At 51.6% G+C, this 12,101-nt stretch overlaps 1 protein-coding gene across 1 annotated transcript in view; it reads right to left on the bottom strand.

Annotated features, from left to right (window-relative positions):
* Positions 1–380: 380 nt before the first annotated feature.
* MAP6 (microtubule associated protein 6) overlaps positions 381–12,101 on the bottom strand; it is a 72,482-nt gene continuing 60,761 nt past the window's right edge. The window contains exon 4 of the mRNA XM_032853036.1: positions 381–1,415. Coding sequence (XP_032708927.1) covers positions 524–1,415 — 892 coding nt within the window. The 3' untranslated portion in view covers positions 381–523. The remainder of the gene's footprint in view (positions 1,416–12,101) is intronic.

The following is a 12,101-nucleotide window of genomic DNA, read 5'->3' as shown; positions in this document are numbered from 1 at the left end:
CCTCAAAACCTGGGGGTCTGGAACCAGGTAAATGATGTCAGAAATGAGTCAAATGGCAGGACCCCAGCTGGTGTCAGATGATTGTTCCACATGTGGTGTCAGAAGGGAAGTGCTGTGGGAGTGAGAGTGAAGGAGAAACATGGGTTTGTCCTGCTCCACATCCTCATGATGGGGTCCCCTCCCCAATCTCCTAGCTTCTCTCACCCCTTCCCATCTTATGCTCTCTACTCACAGGAGCTGGGATTTCTCAGAGTCCTGCATGCCCAATTTTAAATGTTCATGGTGTATGTGAGCACATGTGCATATGTGCACATGTATACACACACACACACACACACACACACACACACACTCTCAAGGAGAGCCCAAGAGAAACACTGTTGAGCCAGAGGGAGAAGTTTTATTTGATTCCAGCAAGACTATACGGTACGTGTTTCATGCAGATTAAATATGTGTCTTCGCCGCCCCTGGGAGGGAGCACTTCCATGGCCAGCTCCTTCCTTGGCATGTCAAGGGGTGAGTGTCAAGGGGAACTCTCAATATATTCCGCGTGGGGGACGGTTGGGATCATGACTGGGGGTGGAGGTGAGACAGTGGGCAGCTGGGGGCCCCTGGGACCTTGAGTCTTCAGAGGCTCGGGGACCACAGGACCTTGGTCTTTGGCTGGTGGTGGCACCAGAAGGTCTTGGTCTTTCAGAGGCACCGGAATTATAGGAACTGGACTCTTCACAGGCTCAGGGACCCCAGGACCTTGATTCTCTGGAGGCTCTGGGACCGCGGGGCCTTGATCCTTGACTGGTGCTGGGACCACAGGACCTTGATTCTTTGTCTGTCCTGCAAGCATAGGCTCGAGATCCTTCGGAAGCTCTGGGACTGCTCCGCCTTGATCCTTGACTGGCTCCGGCAACACTAGAGCTTGGTTCCTCACAGGCTCAGAGGGCATGGGACCTTCATTCTTTACAGGTGCTCTGACTGTAGCGCTTTGACCCTTCAGCTGCTCTGAAACGGTAGGACCTTGATCCTTGACAGGTACTGGGACCGTGGGACCTTGAGCCACAGGCTCAGGGACCACGGAGCTTTGCTCCTTGACAGGTGCCAGTACCATGGGACTTTGCTCCTTAACTGTTCCCGGAACCATAGGACTTTGATTCTTTGGAGGCACGGGGACCAAGGAACGTTGGTCCTTCACTGGCGCTGAGATCACAGAACCTTCGTTCTTTAAAGGCTTGGGGGCCACGTGATCTTGATCCTTAACTTGTGTGGGGACCATGGGACCCACATCCTTCAGAGGTGCCAAGACCACAGGAGCTTGACCCTTCAGAGGCTCTGGGCCCGCAGGACTTTGATCCTTGTCTGGCTCTGTGGCTATAGGACCTCGATTCTTAAGTGAATCACTGGCGAGTTCAACCTGGCTCCTGCAGGGGAGAGAGAGGTAGTCACTGTGAGGGCCCAAGCTCAGGCCAAGGAGTAGGCAGAGCACAGATTGCCTGATAAGTCTTGGCCTAGTGGAGCCTGGGGAGGGCAGCTCTTGCTGGAGAGCCGAGAGGAAAATCTGGTTTGCATGTTCTTAGAACAGAACATGGGGAGGAGTGAGGGGTAGGCTCAGGAATCAGTCATTCAATGTGCTTGCCAATTGATTATAACTTGCGCGTGGCACGGAGGGTGGTCCCCAGGTGACAAGGGCGGTACCAGAGCTGGACTCAGAGTCCTCCTGTGGGCTGGGCATCGCAGCAGCCTGTCCACCCCACTCTCCACCCAGGCTGCTCCTCCTGCCTCCGTGGCAGCTGGGCCCTCCTGCAAGCCTGTCCGCTCAGACGGCCCCACAGGCCAGCGCACTGTCTTCTCAGGGCCTTCCAAGGCTCTGTCCCCTCCCCAGATCCCTTGCTAAGGGCTAACTGTGGAGAGGAACAATAAAGAGGGCAGGGGAATGTCCCTCTGAGCACTGTCCCTGCCAGGGGGAAAGTATTTTATCATGAACATTGCTTAGAATCGCCTGCACAAGGTGATAAAAAGCAGACTGGCTTTCGATCGGTTTTATCAGTGCATTTATATTCTCTATCTACAATGTGCCTCATTGTTGCCCACACCATTGCCATTGCCCCCACCTTGGGCAGGTGACTGGCTGGGGCTCCCCATTGAGGCAGTGAGGAGGCTCTGCTCCCCTTGCTCTGTCCCTGCTTCTGGCTCCCTCCACCGTCCCTGGGCCCTCGCCCTCACGCCAAGGCTCTGGGGCTGATTTCCCTGCAGCAGAGTCCAAGCCTCCCACCAGGATTCACTACAGACTCCCGCCTCATCCCTTGGCCTGTCCACAGAGAATAGGTGACATCACTGACACCAAGGGCAAACCTTGCCACACTCAGAGCCCACCAGTCTAGCTGAGAATACACACTCGTTCCTGCAGGCCAGGCTGAAATTCGCCACTCAGGAACGGCCACTCAGCCGGTGTCACCGACCCTCGTACACCTCCAGCACAGTCCACTTTCCAGATCGCTTCTGCTCAGAGCCCATTTCAGCACCCCAGCCACCCCATGAAGCCACATGGATGTTACCACCCTCACTTTTCAGATGAAGAAACTGAGGTCCCGAGAGAGGAAGTGGGGTGGAAAGTGAGGGACCTGCATGGACTCTAGAGTCTGGGTCTTTCCACTCCCAGGGCCTGTGCTCTGTCCCCCTGCGTTGCTCAGTACAGGGTAACTATTATTACTCTCTTATACTTTGTGAGCAATCAAGTCTTACGCTTAAAACCATTTCAGCATTTAACAGTTCCTATTAGCTTTTAGGACAATGTCTTTCTTACGTGCTGATTAAAGCTGGCCCAATAAGACCCCTGCTTGCTCACACTTTCATAGCTGCTTATGGTTTCCTCTCTCTGGGCCCCAAGCTTGTCATCTATGTCATTGGATAGAAGGATATTTACTGAGAAAGGTACGATTAGAGATCATTAGCCCCTTGTCCCGGGATATTACCATGCAATATTACAATTATTTTCCTATTGAATTAGAAGTAAAGTTACACATATTTGGACCATTTTTGCTCTGACATGTCACCCCAATGATCCAGAAGCTTCTTACTGTGTTTAGCATCTTGAGCTACCTGGGGACCTGCCTCTCTTGTCAGAGTACACAGTGGCAGTGGCATAGGCAGGCTCTCCGTCATCCCTCCAGATGGCTCTGAGCATCGCAGTGGACCCACAGGGGCCAGCGTTGCTCCCTGACTCAGCATGACCCAGAGCCAGATGGACAGAGCGGGCTGCCATCAATGGGACCTTAGTGTTGGCAGAGAGAGCCAGGCAAGGCCACGAGAAGCACACAGAATCCAAGGATGGTGTTAAAAGACGTCTAATACTTGCTGGCTGGTCAGAGAGGAACTAAAAGCCGCCCAATTCAGAATAGAAGCAAGCAGGAAATTGATTAGATGAATCCTATCAGGGAGTGAACACCCTGGGTGGGATCATCCTGAAGGGGTGACAGAGCTGAGGTAGGAGACACAAAAGGGGGCAGAGCTTAACTTGATCTTGGGGGTTTGCACTGCAAGAACTATCTCACTGGCAGGACACGGACTCAGCGTCCCTGGCTGCCATGGAGATGAAACCGGGGACAGCCCCACAGCGTGGGCAAAATGCACTTCCCTGCATGTTGGAGGCTGTGGCTCCTGTGCCATACCCCACGTGTCTGTTCAATGGGCCTCTCGGCCACCTGGCGGCTAAGCCCGAATTTGCTTGGATGAATAACTCTAGATTGCTTTTGCTAGGAACCTGTTTCCTTAGTAAGTATCCTTCCTTACTCATGGGAAGGTTTAGAATGAAGATTAGAAATGATAAAATCAAATCTATAATATTATCCTTTTTTGGTATTAAGTTAAGGAAAAGTCTGTGTAGATTTATTTTGAAAACACTTGTGATGTTTAAAACAATTTGGCATATCAGAATGTCTAACAGATGGGCTTTGTGATTCCAATATAAAATGCATAATGGGGGGCACCTCGGTGGCTCAGTGGGTTAAGCCTCTGCCTTCGGCTCAGGTCATGATCTCAGGGTCTTGGGATCGAGCCCCTCATCGGGCTCTCTGCTCAGCAAGGAGCCTGCTTACTCCCTGTCTCTTCCTGCCTCTCTGCCTACTTGTGATCTCTCTCTCTGTCAAATAAATAAATAAAATCTTTTTAAAAAATGCATAATGGAATAATTAACTCAAATTTGTGATCCCGGCTCTATGTCCCCTCCAGCCTCTCAGTTGAAAGGTATTGGACAATTTTATAAATTTTGAAAACAACAATGGAACTTTTATGATAACCTAATAATTATATTTTTAAGCTTAGTTTATTGTAAATTACTAATAATTTAAATTATTTAGTGGAACTGAATTATTTAGGTTTTAAAATCCTCCTTAAAGGAGATTGTTGAATTTTATTAGATTTTAAAGTGTTACTTTTATAAATTAAACATTCATTTTTTAAAACCAAAGCAGCTTTGGGGCACCTGGCTGGTTCAGTTGGTGGAGTGTGTGACTCTTGATCTCAGGGTTGTGAGTTCGAGCCTCACACTGGGTGTAGAAATTACTTAAAATAAAATCTTAAAAACAAACCAAAAACACACACAAAAAAACAACCCAAAGCAGCCTCAGCTGGTTTTCCTATGAACAGACCCACCCTCAAAGGCAACATAAAACTCACATTGACCCTGACTGGCCACCACTTGGTTCCACGGTGCTCTGCCAGTCTCCCCATCTGTAAAAACGCCCCATCATGCCCAGTAAGGCTGGCAGAAGCCACACGCACAGTGCCTTCTGTGTGAGTGAGACGAAGCCGGTTGCTGAGTGGAGATGGGCTGCATTCAGCCCCGCTCAGCCCATGGGCCAGCTGTCCTTGGGCATGGCCTAACCCGCACAACCACATCTGCGGCCCCCAGCCAGCTGCAGATCGTCTCCTTCCTGCCTGCGTACCCGCTTGTAAACTGGAATAACCCTTTGGGTTTATCTTGGCTTCTGTGCTGTGTATTGCCGGCCAGATCTTGGGCCATTACTCAACTACTATAGACCTCGGTTTCCCCCGCTGTGAAATGGGAAGAACAATACAAATGCAGGAACCGTTACAACAGAGGATCGGATGATCCTGTTGGACAGGGATGTGAAATCACGATTATTGACATTTATAGATTATATCACACGGTGACCTCCATTCCCATTAGGTGCAGTAACAGCTTCCCAGATGCTCACATACACCTTACTGCAGCCCACCTCAGACCTCATGGCAGCCCCTGATGAAGGCAGGGAGGGGGTGGCCAGCGCTGCACACTCACCCTAGGCTGCTGCCCTCTGGCCGGCCCCTGCTGCTTTATCCACCCCCAGTACTTTATTGCTTTGCTCCTGCTGCCTGGATGGCCCCCTTTCACCCACTTTGCTCTGCCTATCCTTGGCGGTTCTGCTTGCTCAGACCCCATCTCCTCACAAGGTCCTGGTGGCATCTTCCCAAATGAGCTTTCTCTCACTGTACCACTTTACAGTCTCTCCCATACTCACATGTGCCTCCATTAATTTAACCACCCCGCTCCAGCCCGGTTTGACCATGAGCTCAACTTCTCCCCGGCCTGCAACCCCAAGGCCCAGCACAGTGCCGGCAACAAAGAAGACCAAATGGAAAGAGTTACAGATCATTGTTGCTGAGACCTGCTTCATCATCTACCCCATGGCCCCAGGCAGAACCCCAGGGTCCTCCCTTCTGTCTCCCTCTTCCTTAAAATCTTCACACAATCCATCAGGAACCACCCGTTCCAGCTCCTAACACTTCTCTCTGGAATATTCCCACGTCTTTCCCTTCCTCCCTGCCGCACCCCAAGCTGTGCCGTCATCTCCGTGGACCACTGTCACAGCCCCCTAACTGGTAGCCTCTTCTATCCAATCCATTCTTCAAACAGAAATCAGAATGACCTTTCCAAAAAGCACCCTCTTCCTTCCCTGCTTACAACTCTTCAAGGCTTCTTGCACTCAGAATAAAGAGTAAAGCCTGTTGCATGGTCCCACCTAGCTGACCAGCCTGCTCCCACCGCCTTCCCGGCTCTATGTCCCCTCCAGTCTCTCAGGACTTTGCTCTCTTCCTCAGTATGCCCTGCTTCTTTCCATTTCAGGCTTTGTGCATGTTGTTGTCTCCTCCTGGAACATTCTCTTACTCCCTCTTGCCTTGGTTAATGTGTACTCATCTTTCATCTCTCAGCCCAGTGGAGCACTTTCCCAGGGAAGCCTTCCCTGACCCCACTGAGGGGACCCAGTCGCCTGCTGCATGCTCTCCTAGTCCCTGACCCTCCCCTACCCCTTAACACAGCTCATTACTTGGATTCTTCTGGATTAATGTTTCCCCTACAGGACTGAAGCATTCAGAGGGCAGGACCAGGCTGCCTTTGCCTATCACTGTATTGTCTGTAACCTAAAACAAAGGGAAGGACCCAAGTAAGTACTTGTTGAATGAATGAATAAATGAAATGAGACCTTTCTGTGCCAGGCTTTGTCCTATTTGCAAAATTTAATGTTCCAAGTTCACATGAGACATCCTAAGTCTTAGGAACTTAATTTTCTGCCCTTCCTCCTGTTACCATGGAGACAGGCAATGGCTCCTGGGTACACACACACTGGCCTTGGATGCAAGCTTTATCAGAGTCTGGAAGCAGGATTATTGAGCCCTGCCCAAGACTATCTGGAGAAAGGGCCTCCTTCCCTCCAGCTGGTTCCTACCCTTGCACACAATTCTAATTCCATCATCCACCCCTGTGGTTGTTTTCTTTCTTTTTCCCCTTAGACTATCTCCTGATGCACCATCAAAGCAGCCCAGAGCTGGGGCGGTGGTCCTCTAGGAGCGCCCTGTTCAGAAATCACGGACCTACGGCCTCGTCCATGAGTCCCCTTCCTCCACAGCTTGGAAAAGCCCTGGGGAAGAAACACCTATTGCCTGAGCAGGAACCATGTGCCAGGCTCGGGGCCAGGTACTTTAACAAAGATCATTTCTTAGAATGTAAAGAGCAGGGGTGCCTGGGTGGCTCAGTGGGTTAAGGCCTCTGCCTTCGGCTCGGGTCATGATCTCAGGGTTCTGGGATCAAGCCCCGCATCGGGCTCTCTTCTCAGCGGGGAGCCTGCTTCCTCCTCTCTCTCTGCCTGCCTCTATGCCTACTTGTGATCTCTGTCAAATAAATAAATAAATAATATCTTAAAAAAAAAAAAAAGAATGTAAAGAGCAGCCTGTTGGGGGAGAAAGTGCACGGGCTGGGCTAGGGGCCAGAAGAGCTGGGCTTGAATGCCGACCCAACACCTTTCTAGCCCGTGAGATGTCATAATGGGCATGCCAGTCTCTGTACCTCAGTACCCATCATCTATACGGTGGGGATTGCAGTGATCACCTTTTAGGGAGGACTAGTGTCTGTGAACACTCATGGCATGATCCCTGGAATACGGGTGATGGTTTGCAGATGTTAGTTCCAAAGAGGGACTGAGAGATCTAGTCCAGTTGTGTTACTCTGCAGATAGGAGACTGACCCAGAGTGGGCAAGTGATTCTCCAATAATCACAGAGCCAATGGATAGCAGGTCCAGGACGAAAACTCAGGCCTCTCAACCAATGTCTTAGTGGTTGGGTGGGAGGGGATGGAGCAAACTCACTTGAAGCAAAGATATATGCAGGAGGGGCTGAGTCAGGACCCAGGCCGACTGCTCCTCAGGGGCTCTGGCAGAAGGTTGGGGAGATGGTGGACTGGCTTTACTCTCTTCCTGTCTGTTCCCATGGGCCTCACGCAGGAGCTTTTCCCAGACATAAGCCAGGCTTCCATGGCGGTATAGGAAATGCTGCTACTAGAGGGCGAGTGCCGAGAAACCATCTCTGAAAGGCTCCCTATTCTTACAAAGAATCTGCAGAAGACAAGGCATTCTGAAGATGAGAGCCACCGCCCCTGACTCTCTTCCCTGCAGACTCCATGGCAGCCTCTGTTTTAGCAATGACCACGGTTTTTGGTAGTGACCTGCCTCTCCTGTGGGCCCATGGACTCTTTTGCTTGTCTTCCCATCACCAGGGTCTGGGGGCTGACGTGGTAGTGCCTGCAGGTGCTGGTGTGTAGCTTTTTCTCTCTAGCCTATTTTTTCCCCTCTTTTATCCATTCATTGGACAAAGTCAGCTGAGGCCCCCCACTCTGGGTTTGGCACTATGCTGGGGGCACAGGAGTAAATGACCCCGGGGCCTGTAAGGAGCCCCTGTGCAGAGCCGGGGACAGACCTGTAAACACACCGTTCACGCTGTAAAGCCAGCACCCCAGGAGCCCCGGCCCGAAGCCTTCACCAGCCTGTGTCTCTTAACCAGAGAGGCGCAAAGGTCCCTTTGCTAGGGAAGTCCTCCCTCCCTGCTCTATGAAAGCACAACCCCTCCTGAGCCAAATCAAAGGTGACCAGGGCTTGAAGGACAGACCCGAGTCATCGAACCCGGTTTCTGTGGGCTCCAGTCCCTCCCATTCCTGCTCTGTACTGCCTGCTCCTGGCCAGCCTTGCGGATATCTGAAAGGAGGAGCTGTTGTGTCTCCCTTCCTGGATTCCCTGGGCAGCAGACACCTGACCACAGCTCAGATGTTTGGTTTCCAGAGTCCTCACTGTCCTGACTGCTCTCCTCACAACGCATCTAGGTTGGCTCCCCACCCCTTGGCCAGTGTGACCCCCACAGCTGACAGTGAGGTCTGCAGGCAGCACACAGAGCCTCTGGAGTTGGCAGCTTTGTCCCTTGAGCTCTGGGCTTCCTCTCAGCCACGTCGGCGCTGCTGCCCAGCACCACTCCCCAGCCGTCTGTAATCCCCTCTCCTCCTCAGCAAGTAGAGATTTAGTTCCAGACCCCCTTCATCCGTGAAACGCTTCCACCTGCAGCTGTCAGTCCTCCTTCTCCTGTGTTCCCACAGAGCTCTCCAGATGGGGGCCAGACCGCGGTCTGCCTCACCTATCCCTCCCTCCCTCTCTCCTCCCCTCCTTCCTTCCATGAAAATTTAGCAAGTGCCTACTATGTGCCGAGTCACTGAACAGAGCGGAGAAGCAGGGAGCTCTGGCATGGGGTGGGCACGCAGTAGGAGAGAGACGTTGTAAACATAACTCACACAAGATCAAACTCCAGCAGCCGCCGTTACCTGACGCATAGATCCTGTCCTCTTTTCAACTTTGTTTGCCCCTTTGTGTCCTTCCAAATGTAACCTTTCCTGATGTGGCACACTGTTTCACAGCAGCTGTGTGGGCCAGGCAGGTGGGAGGGGTGCCGGGGTCTCACCCACACCCCACATTTTCCAGCTGCAGGTGGAAATGAGGCTCAGAAAGGGGAAGCGAGTGGCCTAAAGTTCACAGATCGAGTTTGTGGCGATATCAAGACTTTAACCAGGGAGAGCAAACTTCAGTCAAGCTCTTCACTCTCTGCTACAATATCCCTGGGGGATGGGACCTCAACTAGAGAGATTCCAAATTCCTCCGCAGAGGTCTGGACAGGGTCTACCTTGAGATGACCCTGACTTGTTCTGCTTGGTACAGGAGGCTGGTGCCACTGACTACTGCAGGTCCCCAGCTCTAAGATCCCAACCGCATCTCCTGAAAAACTTGCCCCTCTGGGGACCAGGCCCCCAGCAACCAGGCCCCCTTTACTTCGGCCCTTCCTGCATCCACTACACGACGACTCCCCCAGGCTTCCCACCTGGTATTCAGCAGACCCTGAAAAGAAGACAGTCCCAGACATCAGCAGCATCCTGGTCTGAGAGCGCCCACTACACCCATGCCTGTAAGCCCTGTACAGCTGCCCCTTGGTCTGACAGGCTACAGCCTCCCTCATCCAGAGTGCACCCAGATGTGGCACATCAGCACAGGGGGAACAGCTGGGACCACAGCTAGGAAAAATGCAGCCACCACAAGGCTTCATTCTGGTGGGAGCTGGGGGTCGTGGGGCAGAAGGTGGGTAGGGGTAGTGACTGTGCAGATCAAACAGCAAAAAACCTTCACCTGACTCATTTCCCACAGATGAGAAGAGTACATAGAGTCCTCGAAGGATTTGGAGCAGGGACAGGACAGGACGAAGAGGCCACTGTTTTAGGAGGAGGCACAACTTCTTTACAATGGAAATCCTAGAGGTGGTCCCACGTGCAGGACAAAGAGTGGGTTTTAGTGACCCAAATTTGGATTAAAATCCTGGCCCACTTCTTACAAGTTGTGTGACTTTGCCATTTAATCACTAAGTCTTGATTTCTTTTTCTGTAAAAACCTCTAAACTCTCTAGCCTTATGTGAGGGTTTAGTGAGGATGAGGGTGCCAAGGCCGGATAAATGCTCTCTCCCTTCCCCAGGGCCAGGCCAGTTCTGCATTTTACCAGCGTGCAACCACAGACCAGGGCAGATTCCTGGCTCCAGCCACCACTCCAGGATCCCTGTGGCAGACGTGTTCTTGTGAAGCACAGAGAGAGGGGCACACTGGGTTTTCTGCCCCGTGTTGTTGCTGTTTTCCCTTTTGCTGTTAAAATAGCTTTTCTAGATATAACTTGCTAAGAAAAACTAAATAGACCCTCTCCCCCCCCGTTGTATAATAAGAATTTCCAAAACGTGTCTTTGGTTGTTTTAAAGCCAAGAAGGCAAAGGCAAAGGCAGCGTGGACTGTCTCAATGGGCTGCCAAAGAGCTGATAATCCGGCTAATGACCCTTTTAAGAAAAAAAATGTGAAGTGCTGAACTAAGGCAACCAGACAGTAGAGGCTCAGTTCTGGTCTAGCTCTGTGCTCCTGGGAACTTGCAAATCAATTTTGGTCCTTTCTTCCTACCCCACCTAAAGCGAAGCGTGGGATCTTGAGCAATTAATCAACATTAGTTTCATGTGTCCAGAGGGGCTCGGTTAAAACAAAGGTGTAATTGCAGAAATGGAATCTGAACCTGGTGATTACAGGGTGTGCATGGAGAGAGAGGAGGGGCAGGAGAAGGGCTGGGGGAGGGAGGGCAGCAAGACCCAGTGCTGGGTGGGCTCCGTCTCAGGCTGTGTGGCAGAGGGAGTGGATTTAACCACATGTGGTTCCAGCCACCACTCTGTGGGGACCTGGGGTGGGTCAGCAGGGAGGTCAGCAAAACCATCCACAGAATGAACTGTTGACAAGGGCGTTTCACTTTGTGGTTGATGGTGGGTTTTCCCACGGACCCTCATTGGGCCCTCGTAACGGAGAGCCCTGCGGATCAGAAGTGGTATCTCCGGCCATTAGAGCCCTTAGCAGCTGCTGTCCTAAACCCTAGAATCAAAAGATTCAAATAATACTATGTCCCTATGTCTCTTGCTGACCTAACTCCTACTTTCTGGATTTGGGAACCAAACAGATTGGAAGAGTGATAGATACTTGTATTACTGTTATCTCTTTAGGGCTCAGAAAGATTAAGGGACTTAGCCAAAGTCACACAGCTAGTGAAGAGTAGAGCTTGGATTTAAAACCAGGCCTGTTGGCTCTAATTTCCCGGCCTTCTTCCTAAGACATGTCCCCAGGGGGATGTCTCTCTGCCATCGTGAAGTTAGGTGATCAGCACTGGGCAGGGGGTGGGATTAGCCAACCTCATAAGATTACCCTATAACCAAGAGTCTATGATTTTTTGAAGTCAGTCCCGCTTCGAAAAAAGTGGCTACGTAAAGAACAGGGCAGGCTGGCCATTGTAGAACCAGCCGTTGGCTGCTCTGTGATCTGTGCCGTGCCCTCTCTTGAAACCACCCCTTTCCCATGCGCAGAGATAGTTACTAGTTAGTAGGCAGAATAAAGCCTTGCCGTGGCGCCGTGGTGAACATGGAGGCAGATGGCGAATATTGTCACTCATTCGCTCACTCATTATTCATTCAACAGATGATTTAGCAGACATTCTCCCAGGTAGACATTGGACCAGCCACTAGGGCTACAAAGGTGAACAGAGGAGCCGGTCCTGGCCCCTGGGGGAGCACAGTCTAGCGGGGGACACGCACACGAGCAGGTGGCACAGTCTATGTGGTGAGCTCTGTGATGAAGACACACACAGGGAACATCTTACCCAGCCTGGGAGGTGCGGGAAGGGCTTCCCGGAGTGGTCGCCTGAGCAGAGTCTCGAAGGATGAGTTAGCCAGGT

This window comes from Lontra canadensis, unplaced genomic scaffold (genome assembly GCF_010015895.1).
Source record: "Lontra canadensis isolate GAN:19392208 unplaced genomic scaffold, GSC_riverotter_1.0 scaffold7, whole genome shotgun sequence".
Lineage (NCBI taxonomy): Eukaryota > Metazoa > Chordata > Mammalia > Carnivora > Mustelidae > Lontra > Lontra canadensis.
This window is presented reverse-complemented; position numbering and strand designations above follow the sequence as displayed.